Source organism: Fusarium odoratissimum (assembly GCF_000260195.1).
Source record: "Fusarium odoratissimum NRRL 54006 unplaced genomic scaffold supercont1.16, whole genome shotgun sequence".
Taxonomy (NCBI): Eukaryota; Fungi; Ascomycota; class Sordariomycetes; order Hypocreales; family Nectriaceae; genus Fusarium; species Fusarium odoratissimum.
The window spans coordinates 1-15,000 of NW_022158702.1; the positions used below are offsets into that span (position 1 = coordinate 1).

The following is a 15,000-nucleotide window of genomic DNA, read 5'->3' on the forward strand; positions in this document are numbered from 1 at the left end:
TTAAAGTATCCCTGCCTGCACGTGAGACCCCAGCACCTGTTCAACACCACCCAGCTCATTACCTAGTTAGAAAATTAGCTACTTATACCTCGGCATTAATATCTCGTTTCTCGTTTAACTTCGCTCCCTTTTAGAGTAAATTAATTATACCTCGCTCCACCTTTATTAATACTCGGAATCGTCCTGGTTATAAATTTATTATCCCTCTGCCTAAGTTTTTATAATAGGATAGGTTTTTATCGTTACAATCTTTACTATCCCCTACTTCTATCACGATAATCTTGATGTCTTCACAGAAAACACGGCCCCGCCGCAAACCTCATACGAAATCTAGAGGCGGCTGTACTGAATGTAAGAAACGACATATCAAGGTAACGTCTTCTCTGTCATAATTCTGACCACTCCTTGTCTCTTGTCTGCTCCTCACACTTATACTATGAGATGTTAGTGCGGAGAAGAAAAGCCTGACTGTAGATCATGTATTATAAGACATATATATTGTTTTTACCCACACCTCAAATCGTCATCTGGAACCAGAGGGGGCTCACTCCATGGCGATGAACCAGGCTTGTCTCCAAAGGGAGAACAGCAAGCACCACCCAGTCCTTCATCATGGCTTTCGTCGGTTGTATTTACACCTAATACACCGCCACACCGTCATGGAGTCGGCGATTTCGAAATGCGGGATCTCAGTCTCTCCCACCACTGGACAGTTCATACAGGCCGATCTATCAGTCAATGCTGGTCTACCGAGAGCCCTTGTGGTGTTGACATATTTCGGCTCGGCGTCAATCATTTGTTTGTCATGTATGGCATTTTGAGTGTCGCCAGCCTACACCTTGCCTCTCGCGAACCTGTTGATTCGAAAGAGTATCTCGAAACAGCTGAGATGCACCATAAACACGGGATAGAACAGGTTCGGCAGTTGGACTGGGAGAGCATGGACACTTCTAGCGATGCACTTCGAGCTTTCTCGACCCTCAATCTTATCTACACCTTGGCTACCTGTGGTCCGCTGGCAGGCCTCACAGGCGATTCCAGCCCGGACAAACTCTCCATTGGCCCACAATGGATACATGAAGTCCGGGCTACTGCACCAAAGGTTGACATGTGCCAGTATCCGACGTCTCTCAACGAAATTGACAATACAATGGACTTTGCTGCAGAAGACGATTATTTCGTTCGCATACGCGAAACCTTCAGCCACGCCTCAGATGCAGAAGTATATGACTCGGCTCTTCTGCTATTGAGGCGCTGTCATAGTCACCTTTCTGGACCCCGAAGTGGCCATGCAAATAACACAACACGTTGCGACATGGACAGATGGTATGCGCTTGTAGACTTTCTCTGCCATCTCTCGGAGGAGTATATCGAGAGGCTCCATCAACGACAGCCGCCCGCCCTTATCATTTTGTCTTTCTTTGGGGCGACATTGTCTTTGCTAGGGGGTTCTTGGTTCATCAAGGGTTGGGCGCGCTCAATAGTCACAACGGTCGATAGTATCTTAGGAAGTTATTGGGCACAATATACTGGGTGGTGCCGTGACATAGTAGCACTTCAATTTATTGAAGCCGACGAATAAGAGAAGCACAGCTTGGTGTTTGTGTTGTTCTTTATCTAATGTATCCAGACTTTGCTAGGTTAATTGACTTCTCTGAGCTTATAATTTGTAATAGTTCCTAAAATAATAGCATAAATAAGTCAACTCTGTTATCTGAATGAACAAGGTATGAGTCAGTCTTAAGATAGCAGTTGTGCTATATATTATAGGATTTTATTTAGTTTTAAGTAACTTATTATATTAAGTAAATCTACTAGAGGAGTTATCTATTTCTAAGCCATATTGAATTGGATTTAATGTAAGGAAAGTATAAATATAATTATCTATAAACTATAGGAACAGTGCTTTGCTATTTTGGTTACTAATTTAGGTACCCTTTTCCTAGAATCTGTTTATAGATTTAGATTACTCTACCTGTAGTGATTTTGTTATAGGAGTGTTATAGTATGTGATATGCAGGGCGGGGAGGCCTAAGATGGCGTGTAGCATAAATGTGTACTAGAATCAGATTTGAGGAAGTACTATGTGCTATATGTAATAGTCCTTGGGGTACTGTGATATCTTGAGACTGGTCGAGACAGTTGAGCGGTGAAGTAGGCGTAGATTACGTAGGTTGCGCGTCTTGGTTGGGGGAGAATAGCAATATAGGAGCGGCGCGGTGTTGGGAGTCGGTTCAGATTGTTGTAAGGGTTATCGAGATAGCCCAGGAGAGTCTGCCAAGTGGGTTTTCGATGCAGATGGGCTGTTTGTAGATGCTTGAAAGAACTGGCCTGGGCACTCGCAGGAGATATTACGGTGCACGCAAAGACGGCATTTTGGACGCTCCTTGCTGCACTGTATACGAAACTTAAGATGGTAGGTAAGACAAGAGCTATGAGAAAAAGACATGCTTACTTTGACATGGCGCTTCCGACAATCTCGACGTGATCTGCGTACGGATCGTGCTATTGGTAGCACTTCCGGTCCTTCCGGCATGATAATAATGGTCTCGTATTGAGTGTCATTGAGAGATGGATTAGAGTAAGGGCTCGTATAACCGTAAAAGGATTGAAAGAAGATCAAAAGCGAACAATCCGAGATTTCTTTCTGGCTCGGCGTCAAATTGGCATGATTAATGACCTTCAACGAGTAATGTTAGGGGCTTGATGCACTGACCACCTCCTGTTCGAGCAAAAGATCGTTTAGATTCGCTCAAGTTCTTTCCGGTGTCGCTAAGCCTTGTTTGGACTGTTTATTTATTAACGAGACTTCGTATTGGAGTCTTAAACGAGAAGAGGGTTCAAGCCTCGATGACTGGATCCTGACTGGTACTCGAATTACCCTTCCCCACGCACCTGATTCCACATTTCCCTTTCGACGCCGATTAGCGGCTGCCACAGGCAAGCACATCAATTACAGAAGTACTCTTAAGCTGGCGACTACACGACAACGTGGCGACAGGCATTGTGATTCAACTTGAAAGAGAAAAAATAGATTTAAAGCTATCAGAAATATATTACCTTATTCTTTTAATTCGCTTCTTATACTTAAGACTATAATACTACATATATATATATTAAGGTATTTAATATTTTATTAAGCAGATATAAACATTTTTAAATAACTAGGTAATAGCTCAGGCTTATACCACCCTCTTAACCAACACAGTCCCAATTTATGCCTCGTCAGAGTTAGCGAGGAATAACTCGTAAGTCAATGTTATCTTGACACTACACATCTGAAGTCAAGCGGTGATGCATAGCAGGAACAAAACCCAACTTCATCCCGTTATCGTTGCCCCTCTGTAGAATTATTGCCAAGATCTCAGCAGGATGGTACCAGCTGAAGAGAACCATGACAAGAACCATGAGAATAGCGTCAAAAACATAGAGGTATGCTTCATGCTTGAGTATATACCCATCAGAACCTTGTAGGTACTCAACAGCTCTGAATATAGATCGAACCATAATCAGCACGCTGCCAGCATAGAGCACATACATATGCTTCTTCCAGGGAACTACATGTGAGCGTCCGGTTGGAGATGTGTTAATGGACCAATTAAATGCGACAGCAACAACGATGAATAGGCCAAAGAAGACAAGTTGGACAAATAGACCACCAATAATGACTTTGGCACCGTTGTCTAAAGCTTCCAGGGTGCCTGATGATTGATAGCCCCCACCTGTTGTGAAGACGCAATCAGTACAGTGATCGTTTGCGTAATACGAAGCTATTAATGGATAATACTCGACTTACCTCCTGCTTGAAGGAAAAATGAGACAAGATCTCCAATGATAAACATCTTTGTAAGCCACTTAAGCGGAATCAGACTACGTGATTCACCTTCCACCATAACAATGATCCGCCCAAGCTCCATGTAAATCGAGGCGGCATAGAGGGCTGGAGCAACCAGTAGGAAGATAGCTTGGATGATATACGGGCCAAGCGTCCAGTTAGGGCTTTCTTGGCCAGATTTGGCACGGGCTGCATACCCAATAACTTCGACTGCAATAGAAACATCGCTATTAATCAATGGAAACTTAAACCCAGGACTTTTAGCATGACTTACGGATACCACCAGTCGCTAGAGGAATCATAAACCAGCATCTTTTCTGAATAAGCTGCCAGAAGTGCAGTATAGTAATGCCGATAAAAACCAAGGCCACGATGACAGCGGCTGCTATCGAAGGGTGGTAATGGTAAAGGCTGAAACCATCATCAGCACCCGCGTCATCTCGATGAACAAGAAACATCATGGGCAACGAATCAGGCAACGGCGCAGGGTCGAATATCGAAATAAAGAGAATGAGGTCTCTGATAAAAAAAACCACTGAAGGAAGGCTAGGGGAGAAAAATGTAAGGATCCAAAGGTAAAGATAATGTAATGTGTCCAAGAGATCGTTGAGCCTGAAATGAACGTAAGCGTAATAAAGAAAGAAAAGTAATCGAGAATGGCTGAGAATGATTGAAAGGAATTGAAGACTTGTTAAAGCATGTTTTGAAGAGGCAGTTCTCCTACAAGATCAGGGAAAGTTGAGTGTGCCTATCGATTGTCTCAGTTTGCCTTGTCAAAATCCCGAGCGTTACTCAGCCTCAAACTTCGTTAAACGAGCCTGATTAAAGGAACTCGTTTACTCGCTCGCTCTCCCGTCACGTTAAACTCTATGCGCACCTAATGCCGGTTGGTTTAGTCCTGAAACTTAGACCCGCTGTTAGATCTTGAGGCGCGCGGCTTAATATGTTTCTATTTCCGGCCACATTGACTCGTCGTTTTCTTAGTATGAGCCAAAACATAAACTCATTTGTGCGCGTATTGCGTTGAGGCTCATATGAGACAACGTATCACGTACTTATCATCAAGCACATGATGTTGGCATCTAAATTAGACTACGATGGTATCCACAGAATCTTGCCGAGGCCCCTCGGTGTTTAGGGGTTCGCCATTGAGACCTACCCTACTACGCTGGGCGAGAAATCTTAGCCCAGAGTTGAATAGCTAGGACACATCCAGAAGATTATCTAGACGTAACGGAGCAGACATCGTTTGAGACATAGATTAGCCCATGTATCTTGACCAGAACCGAATGACTGAGCTGTGTGTGGTTTAAATATGGGCATTGACTATTGTATTAGGTCTCAATATTGAAGCTACACTTCTGGTGTAACTGTCAACTGCGTGTGCATCTCGTTCAATGCTGACGTACTTATCTTTTATTCAATTCGAGTAGTCTGTATTTGACAATCGTAACTCATCCGCTCCAAGTAGCAACGTTACAGTAAGGCTCACAAATACTTTATAATTCAGATCATGCAAATCAGGCAAGAAATTTCACGTACTAGTTGTTGATAGACTCAGCCTATTGATATTTACAACTACCCTAGTAGTAATACTACAATTGCGTATGAATCTAGGCCTCGCTTGAAGAGTTGATAAAGTTCGGCATGCAGGTTATTAAAGGACTTGATAGATATGATGAGTGTGAGACCGCTTAACAAAAGCGCAGTCTTGACGATACACCTTTATTTTTCCCATGGTATCTGTCGTGACAATTATGTGACCATGAGGATGTCTATCAGTGGCAGATTTCGTCCCTTTCGTTGAAGGTCCAAAAGATGTTTGCGAGAGGCGTGTTGCATGATTTGTAGATTTACATAAATCATCAGACCCTGAGGCACAAGAATCGCAAAGCTCATAGATGGGATCTTTTGTGAGATCCACAAGCTGTCGAGTAGCAATTGGAGCCATAATCGCGTTTGTGACCACCTCGGAGTGTGTATGAAATCTCTCATAAGGTACTTTACGCTCACCAGAACCCAGGTGCCAGATGTGAACCTCATCGCCCTCGCTGCCACATAATGCATAGTCCCCAGTATCGTTGAAACGAGCGTGTATTTGGCTCGATTGGTTTTTGATTCCTTCGAGTGTGGTTTCAAGACCATAATCTGAAAGACGATAGATGCGGACCCGTGAGTCATTTGCTGTAATCATCAATCTTGCTTGGCCAGGTGTTTCAAAACTGTCAGAAGGATTTGACGTTTGTAGGCCTGTAATCTTGAAGCATGCACTACTATTAGTTTCTGAAAACCTAATAGATAGTCGATTTCGTTCCGTGAGGCCCTCAGTGTTGAGAAACACGCATGTTCCGTTGAAAGTACCGCATATCGCAACTTTGCCGTCCGGTGCAAAAGCTACAGCAGTTATAATATCTGCCACAGGTAGCGAGTGGATAATTGATGTTCTTGGGATATTCCAAAGTCTTAGCGTAGCGTCAAAAGATCCAGAAAGGAAGAAACGGTCATCGGTGGGATGGAATGAAACCGAGGTTACAGTCTTGTTATGCTGAAATACTCGAAGACAGTTTAGTTGGCTTGGATGCCATAGACGAACAGTTTTGTCTGTTGAACCGGAGAGTAAAAAGTCGTTCTTGCTCCAACTTAAGGTTAAAATCTCCCCTGAATGGCCCTTAAACTCTTTGATAGGAATTGACAGAAATACTGGTGCTGGATAGCTTTTTGACGCTGGTACTTGCTGGCTGTCATGCATTTGCTGGTCCATTCGTTCGTCGTCCGTAGTGAGGACCTTGAATAATCTGATGAATCGATCCTTGCCAGCAACTGCTAGATAGCGTCCCCCCAAGCTGAAATCGGCTGTCCAGATGGTAGCAGTACCACCACTTGACATTTTGCTGCCAATCGCAGTCTGAGGCGCTGATCCAGCGGACCCCGGTTTAGGTTGTGTGCCGCCTACCAATTCTTGTGCTAGGAATAGGTTTTTGAATTGGCAGTTTCTCGAGTCGTGAGATCTGATCCGAACGTACGCAGGTCTTTCTGCCTGGGGGTCTGGTGGATTGCCTTGGTGATGGTGTCTACTCATGTTGTCTTTTAGCCGATTGATCAGATAATCTTGGCCGCGTCGTACATGTTATATCTATTGGATACGACTCTGCATGCACTACCTGCGGACACACGCTCTGACCAATTACAAGTACCAGAGCGTGCTGCCTTTGGCGAGATGAGACGATGCAACACCTCCTGTACGAAAACTTGGGTTCGAGGCCGACAAGAAAGACGCGGTCCGAGCTTGTTATGAGGGGTAGGTAGTACGCCTATAGGCCCTTTGACAAGTAGAATCAGGATACGGGTAAATCGGTTGCCTTCCAACTTTGGTCTATTCAAACGGTGGGCTTTGCGCGAAGGCCCACTTCACCACCGTTCAGCTCATTTCTGTCTGTCAACGACGAGCCTTCATGATGTATCACATCCGTAGGATCGTAGAAATGGGGTGCAGATTTCCGTAATGGAAAGAGTCAATGATCATTCTCTTGTTATCTGCATTGAAGCGGGCACGTTTATTGCGTGCCAACTCTGAGAGCGTGGCACGTCACCTGCATGGAATAATGAGAGAAATGCAACAAACGGCGACAAAAGAATATACTTTGAAGAATCGACTCGTCCAGGAATAGGCAAGTATCAGAGGATGAGATAGGATAGAATCATTCCACCGGGGCTAAAATTCAGCACTCCTTTCCGCGTTGACCTCAGGGGTAGATCCAAGCCTGGTATCTAACACAGAATGCATGAAATGGGGACATTGGTTGGCCGGGCCTATGGCCTAGTTTAGCGCCGGATGAACCGGAGGGCAAAGCCTGTCCGTCGAAGTTCCGATATGGGTCAAAGTGGCCGGAGGTTGAAATTTCAACCTTTGCCACGTTTGCGTTAACGTGCACCTCGTTTAGCCTCGCTCACGTATGTTGCTGAGGAGCCAGGAGGAGGCTTGGACCTACGTCAGCATGGCTCGGAAGGAAATTCGATGAACACTACAGAGTACAATACAGAGTATAACATTATCAGATTTGCAAGAGTCTTATTATTTAAGCGGTTCGCGCCCTGTTGCATCTCACAGATCATCCACCTTTGACCAGACAATACAAGCTACCGAAAATGGCCGACGAGTATGACTTTAAGCTTTACCGCTACACTCCTTCCCTTGCGGCCGCGGTTATCAGCGTGGCGGTTTTTGCAATTCTTACTGGTCTTCATATTTGGCGACTGTTTCGAGCACGCGCATATTACTTTACTGCGTTCACCATTGGAGGCATTTGTAGGTCATGATTGCTCTTGGAGTCATCCGTGTGCCATGACCGAGCTAACCCATCACAGTCGAAGTCGTTGGGTATGCCGGCAGAATATGGGGACACTACGATAAGGAGTCAATCGCTGGTTTTGTTATCCAAGCTATCCCAATTCTTGTTGCTCCTGCCCTCTTTGCTGCCTCAATTTATATGATTCTTGGACGATTAATTCGAGCCGTTGATGCAGTGCATCTGTCATTAGTGCCTGTTCAATGGGTTACACGCATTTTTGTTACCGGCGATGTTATTGCCTTTACTCTCCAAGCAGGTGGCGGAGGCGTTCAATCTGGGGGGACTCTAGACATGTCTAGAATAGGCGAGAAGATGATTGTTGTTGGTTTATTTGTGCAGATAGCCATCTTTGGCTTCTTTGTCTGCACATCTATCCTATTCCATTATCGACTTTACCAATCCCCTACTGCCGAATCATTGCAAGGTACTACACCCTGGAGGCGATACTTATACGTTCTTTACGGTTCAAGTTTTCTTATTCTTGTCCGTAGCATCTTTAGGGTTGTTGAATATCTCCAGGGCAATGCTGGATATCTGATCTCGCACGAGATATTCTTATATATTTTCGATGCAGTTCTTATGGCGGTTGTCATGCTTATTCTGGTTGTGTGGTATGTCGAAAGCCTGCAACCAGAATTACTGAAGCCAGACTCTGAGGGAGGTGTTTTCTCATCTCTTAACACCGTGGAACTTGAACCGCGGTGAAGGACGCATGGTTGGATGGATATGGCATAAAAAGGACGAATCCCGGCATTATGGGAAGGACCTGTTCCTCTCCCTCTTTCTTGTTCCCACTCTTTTTCCTTGCTTTTTCTTTCGACAATCGCTCTAGCTCCTGCGTCACACTGTGTACGCTAGCGTCCCCATCTATGTACTTCCATCCCCTGTCAATACCTCATGGGAAAAGATTAAGACGACACCAATAAAATAGATCCTAATTCTTCAACATACAATAAGGCATCATGCCAAGAGCCATCAGATAAATTAGAATTTCTTCCCTCTTATTCAAATCAAATCACTGTATAGCGGCATAAAAAAAGCCACCACACGTTTACGCTATGGTAATCTGCTTTAGTACAATAAGATAAAAGACTTTCTTTTATGGAGCTTTACCACAGACCAAGCTCGGTACATCGTTTATCCCGCATAAGTCATAACCTCACTCCACCTCGCTCCACCTCGCTCAACCTCGCTCAACCTCGCTCAACCTCGCTCAGCCTCGTTCTCAGTGCGCCTTAGGATAATCTTCTATCTAATGTCTTCGTCACCCACTTCAACAACGCCTCGCTCCTAATCTTCTCTCTTCGCTTTTGACCATGCACACACACGAAACTATCTCATCTCATCTTTAGCCTAGCCCTGCTGGCTGATCTGACCCCCGTACCAACCTCTCACTACGCGGATTGCATCGCTTTTATTTACGCCCCCTGAGGTTGTATCAGCTGGTTCGTTGATTATGCTTTCGTCGCCATGAGTACGCAGACTAGTGATGTCGAATCCACGGTCGTCGTCTCGATACCGCGACGGCCACACACGAAATCAAGGTCTGGGTGTCTTGATTGCAGAAGACGCCGGGTTAAGGTAAGTGCATCGTTGCATGTGGCTTTGATGGTGGACATGTTGCGATGTCGCTCCGGAAAGTCTTGCTAACTCTTGTTGATACAACAGTGCAGCGAAGAGAAACCTGAGTGCCGTGCCTGTCGTCGGCGGGGAGTCGAATGCCAATATCCGCCATCTACATATCGCCGTTCACCAGTTAGCCAACACGCTGATGAAGCCTCGCCTGCTTCAGCTTCAACTTCAACTTCAACGCCCGGACAGCCATTGATCCAGTGCCAGTGCCAGTGCCAGTGCCCATGTCATCATTTCTCACCAATCCCTAATCTCTCTCTACTTTCGTGTCCTGCTATAACCACGGCGCCATTATGCGAACAATCTCCTGTCATCTTTAGCATCGAAGAGATGGCCCTTTTCCAACATTGGACTCTTCACACTAGTCTCGATATCTATAAGAATTCGAGCTTATCCTCTATCTGCCAAGTCGGATTTTCTCAATCAGCATTACAACACCCATTTGTGATGCACGCTGTCCTCAGTCTAACTGCCGCTCATATCGCGTATCTGAACCCTGAAAAGAGGCTTCGGTATATAGCTAACGCTGCTCATTACCATAACGAAGGTCTAAAAGGGTTTAGGGAAGCTATAGCCCAGAACGACGATAGAATAGCTGAATCCCTGTTCGTTTGGTCGGCCCTGAATCTATTATATGTCTTTGGTGTCTCTGGCAGACTGGGTGAAAGCCTATGTGACGACTTGGACTGGGGTACCCGAGGGGACCGCATACTTGGCGTAGGATTCATACCAATGATTTTAGGCATTGTCACGGTCTTGGAATCATATGAGTCTTTCCAGACCCCAAGCTCCACGCCTTTACAAAACATCCTGTCGGTTGGGAATCTTGAAGAAATACAACCCCCTGATGAACCCACTGATGCTGAAGATGAGCAGTTCTGTCAGTTGAGGAGTATCTGGGAAAATAATAATAATGCGTCGATTTATGAAAACACTCTGCAGGCTCTCAGGCAATGTCGGTTCTTTATGGAACAATTTTCTAATGAAGCTACTAAAGATGCTGGGGATTTTGATAGAACTTGGCAAGGAGCATTTGCGTTTGTTGGTTTAGCCCCTAAGGAATACTTTCCTCTGCTACATCAGAGACAGCCCCCAGCCTTGATCTTATATGCGTTTTATGGAGGGTTACTGTACTCACTTGATGATTGTTGGTTTATGGAAGGATGGGGCTATGATATTGTAGAAGTAGTTAATAATTTGCTAGGTTCTTATTGGGAAAGTTGGATAGCATGGCCAGTCAAAGCTGTTAACTTGAAAAAAGACAAAAATAAACTAATAAGCTATTAAATATTTTATTAATTTTATATATATTAAGCTTATTATATATAATAAATATTTAGAAACCATTTTTAAGTTATATATATTTTTTAAAATTTTATTAACCAAGGTTATTTATAATTCAAGATCGCAGTACACGAGGCCGCAGTGATTTTGAAGAAACCCCGACCCTCTCGTAGGAGATGTAGATACCTCTATCTACATTGCATCGAGAGTAATGGGCCTGCCTAACAACAGCGGCCTCTTGAAACACAGGATCTCTATTAATTGCATATTTCTGCAGGGATCTATGCTGAATTAAGTATTACAGCTCGAATTGGTGATATTCTACCAGAGTAACCTTAACTTACTTATTGTAATCACAAGGCTGGTACTTGCCGCGCAGAAATCTGGAGAAATGTTAATACTAACCGCAGATAAGATAGCAGAGATATAGATAATATACTAAATACTTTATGCCAACAAAATATAGCAGTTAAGCTATCTGCGACTTTTTGAAGAGCGCTAAAGCGGTCATTTGGAACCAAAGGATGATGCGTATAGGAGATTTATGGCTAGGATTGGCACGCAAGGATGCTTAAGAATGAAAGTTATTCCACATTCTATACTGATGCAGTGTAATGGTTGCCCTTTGTCTGGGTGAAAAGAAGACAGGCTGAGTTTGGCAAGGAGCTTAAGGATCAGGAGTTGCGAAAAGCTAATATTGCTGCGTAGGTTCAACAGCATATGCAAGGGAGAGTACATAAGATAAACGAAATCGGAGAGAGTTCCTAATCAAAAGTGACGAACCGTCATCGAAGCTCGCCACGTAATTTGATTCTTAATCAGAGTCAGGAACCAAAACCAAAAGGCCACACGTGGCGTCCATAGCCACGGGTACCACTCAACATTTTACGACGATAAGGAGCATATAGGGTCCAGATTAAATCATTATATTCAAGCCATTTGTGATTCATTCTGGAGAGGACAACAACAAACAACCTCCAAGTTGGTAGATTGCCATTGAATTTTGGTGCAAGCCAAACTCGTCAAGGGTTGTATACTTTTTTCCTGAGGTCATTCAAAGAAGCTTTGTTTGACTGGAAACATAATCTCGGATTGCCACCGAGCTCTATGAGATTGACTTTTCCGCATCTTACATGTCCATGAGGGCACCGAGTGTATTACTCATACATGTCAATTTGAGTTCCTTGCCTTTGTGCAAGCGCTGAGGCTTCTTTCAACCCCTCAACCTTATTACAGTCCCACCAAACTATGACCTGCATGTTCGCGCGGAGTCCGCCTCCGCCACATTGCAGTCCACGAGCCCAATCTGTAGGTCTGGCCTCACACGTTTACTCCAGATTCTCGCGGCATTAATTGGCATTTATATCGTTTGTGGCTTGAACCGTCCCGATTTTCGATTTGCCAACATGGTCCAAGCCCCACATCGTGCGGCAGTCTCGTTTTGTACCCGCGCGGTAAATTGACGCCGGGTGCATTGTGTAAGCTTTTTGGGTAGAAGCTTATATTGCGAAAAGGTACATCATGTGCTCATCACTATACTGGCAGCGTAAGGTTTAACCTTGTAGCCTGCGGTATAAGAAGCTTAATCCCCCAAATGTGGGTGCTGATGAAGCTAATCAGGGCACGAGAAAACACTATTAAAATGACATTGAGTTCCTTCAAAGAGGGTCATACCCCTCTCTCCCAGTTACATTTTTTAATTTCAAAAATATACCGTCCTTGCTTTCACTCTGATTTACCAACAAGACCTTCTTTGTCTTTGCGTTCCAGCGTTCCGTTTACTTCAGAATGCTGTGTCGCTTCTTCTTGTGTGTCTCTGCTCTAATTAGCTTCACCATTGCTGCACCACCTACTGAGCTAGTTACCCATACCGTCGAGGTTCGCTCCGACAGTCAGAGCTCAAATGTTGGACCTCTGGGGGATCATGTGTTGGAACAACTTGAGCGTCGTTGTTTCAAGGTTGGATCTTATTTCCTTCTTGTCAACGCAACACCTTGGAACATGACTTTGACTAAGAAGAAGAGCTATCAGATGAGGCAATTCAATTTTCCCAAAACCATTAGACCAGGTGAGAAACCCTCTTTTTATCGTTAGTTTGGTTAGAACTGATTAGGCGCTAGGCACGTCTAACAGAATCTACATCCAGGGCAAAGGCCACAGAGACGATGCTGGTGAAGCAAGCTACAAGTTCAAAGACCTGCCCGGCCGTCCCGATTTCGAACTCAAATACTCGGGCAAGTTTGGAAAAAATGGGTACCCCGGTGCTGGCATCCGGTTTACAAAACTTAAGACTCTCAACAACAAGCGCGGCTCGTTTCACAAGTTGGAGTGGCATTGGGACAATAACTTTCCCTTTATCATCGCCAGCTCTGAGGAGGATCCTCGCAATCCTTCAGTATGGCCATGGCTTGTTTCAACCAACCCCCCTGAGGACTGGATGCACTCCATCTACCCCAGGATCGCATGTCTCACACTCCGGATGCTGGCTATACCTGGAACACACAATTCAGGCATGTCCCGTTTCCATCGAGGATCATATTTTGGCTCAGCCTGGAACACTAAAAACCAGGAGCTCAACATATCAATGCAGCTCAAATACGGTGCTCGCTGGTTGGACATTCGTCCGTCCAAGACTGGTGGCAAGTGGGCAACTGGCCACTTTGGGTTTGATCTTGGCAACTGGCACGGCGGCAATGGCGAGTATCTCGATGACATTATTAACAGCTTGAACGATTTTACCAAGAGAAACAAGGAGCTCATCATTGTAAATGTTGACCACGGTTTAAACTCGGACACCTTTAAAGGCAAGAAAAACGCAAAGATGACCCAGAAAGAATGGGAAGAGGTGATGATGAAGCTGGAGAGAATCAACTACCGCGTTGAGGACCGGGGCAAAGAAGATGACATTACGAATCTCCGGGTCTCTGAATTCATCGCAGGCCGTCCAGCTGTTATTGTTGTTATAGACGACATAGTCTATAAGAAATTCTCCGCAGGGTCTGAAGAGTATAACACCAAAGTCCCAGTCGACACTTCCGCATTTGCAGACAAGGGATTTTTCAACCGATCCCAATTCCCTCTGTACGACAGCTACGCCGGAACAAAAGACCAGAAGAAGATGGTGGTCGATCAGTTGACCAAGATGAAAAAGCAACGGACATCCCCAGAGTCAAGAATGTTTCTGCTCTCATGGTTCCTGACTCAGCGTCTAAACCCTGTAATTTCAAATGCCAAGCAGGCCAACCGCGCCCTCATTGAGCTACTTTGGCCGAGAATGTCTCCATCGACGTATCCCAATATTATCAGCGTTGATGCGTATCCCGAAAACAGAGACTTGGCCGCGCTAGCCATGGCAATCAACTATCACTTTGCGCCGCTATGCTGAGCTTTCTTTATCAACTCTTTGGACTTATCTTTGTCTGCCTCTCGGTCAGTCTTATTTTTGCATGGCGCCTTGCATGGCATCGATACCAGGTGCGCCGGGCAAAATTGTTAAGGTGAGAACTCTGGGAGCAGGCCATGTCTGCCGGAATTAGATGCTCAGCCGTGGTGGAATTGTACTGATTCGGTGTAGCAGGGGTAATTGATCTACAGCGGAAGATGGTTAGATTGTAAAGCTACCAGTGACGAGAATCTAGTTGGAAATTGTTGAACAAGAGAGGATGGAGAGAACTACTGAGGAGCTTTGTATGTCGTATCCATGCCAAAACAATAGCAAGCATGGTGGCCATTTTTGAAGCCTCGCCATATCCCATACAATGCGATACCTAAGACATCATCATGCAATATTACTATCCAGCAATGAATCATGCTTACCATCATTCATCCTAACAACAGCCCATCCCAGAATCTACGCGAATTGCTGGTAGGTCCTCCTTATCACCTGTGTTTGCAGCCTAG

At 44.8% G+C, this 15,000-nt stretch overlaps 5 protein-coding genes across 5 annotated transcripts; 4 read left to right on the forward strand and 1 right to left on the reverse strand.

Annotated features, from left to right (window-relative positions):
- Positions 1-679: 679 nt before the first annotated feature.
- Positions 680-1,582, forward strand: FOIG_09554 (uncharacterized protein; the record flags this gene model as incomplete). Its single annotated transcript, XM_031209835.1, has 1 exon — positions 680-1,582. One exon carries the CDS (start codon positions 680-682, stop codon positions 1,580-1,582), a length of 903 nt encoding a protein of 300 aa, XP_031060086.1.
- Positions 1,583-3,270: 1,688 nt separating this feature from the next.
- Positions 3,271-6,722, reverse strand: FOIG_09555 (uncharacterized protein; the record flags this gene model as incomplete). The annotated part of the gene is made up of 4 exons (XM_031209836.1): positions 3,271-3,722; positions 3,797-4,045; positions 4,110-4,447; positions 5,707-6,722. 4 exons carry the CDS (start codon positions 6,720-6,722, stop codon positions 3,271-3,273), a joined length of 2,055 nt encoding a protein of 684 aa, XP_031060087.1.
- A 1,259-nt stretch (positions 6,723-7,981) lies between these two features.
- Positions 7,982-8,889, forward strand: FOIG_09556 (uncharacterized protein; the record flags this gene model as incomplete). Its single annotated transcript, XM_031209837.1, has 2 exons — positions 7,982-8,141; positions 8,201-8,889. The coding sequence occupies 2 exons, from the start codon at positions 7,982-7,984 to the stop codon at positions 8,887-8,889; spliced, it is 849 nt and encodes a 282-aa protein (XP_031060088.1).
- A 784-nt stretch (positions 8,890-9,673) lies between these two features.
- FOIG_09557 (uncharacterized protein) lies at positions 9,674-10,012 on the forward strand (the record flags this gene model as incomplete). Its single annotated transcript, XM_031209838.1, has 2 exons — positions 9,674-9,765; positions 9,853-10,012. 2 exons carry the CDS (start codon positions 9,674-9,676, stop codon positions 10,010-10,012), a joined length of 252 nt encoding a protein of 83 aa, XP_031060089.1.
- Positions 10,013-12,717: 2,705 nt separating this feature from the next.
- FOIG_09558 (uncharacterized protein) lies at positions 12,718-14,550 on the forward strand. Its single transcript, XM_031209839.1, has 2 exons — positions 12,718-13,168; positions 13,221-14,550. The coding sequence occupies exons 1-2, from the start codon at positions 12,889-12,891 to the stop codon at positions 14,483-14,485; spliced, it is 1,545 nt and encodes a 514-aa protein (XP_031060090.1). The 5' UTR covers positions 12,718-12,888; the 3' UTR covers positions 14,486-14,550.
- The last annotated feature ends 450 nt before the right edge of the window (positions 14,551-15,000 follow it).

Excerpts from the sequence above, each read along its gene's own strand:
- FOIG_09558 (XM_031209839.1), top strand. The coding sequence starts at position 12,889 with ATGCTGTGTCGCTTCTTCTTGTGTGTCTCTGCTCTAATTAGCTTCACC. Across the intron at positions 13,169-13,220 it reads TCCCAAAACCATTAGACCAG|GCACGTCTAACAGAATCTAC; the intron begins GTGAGAAACCCT and ends ATTAGGCGCTAG.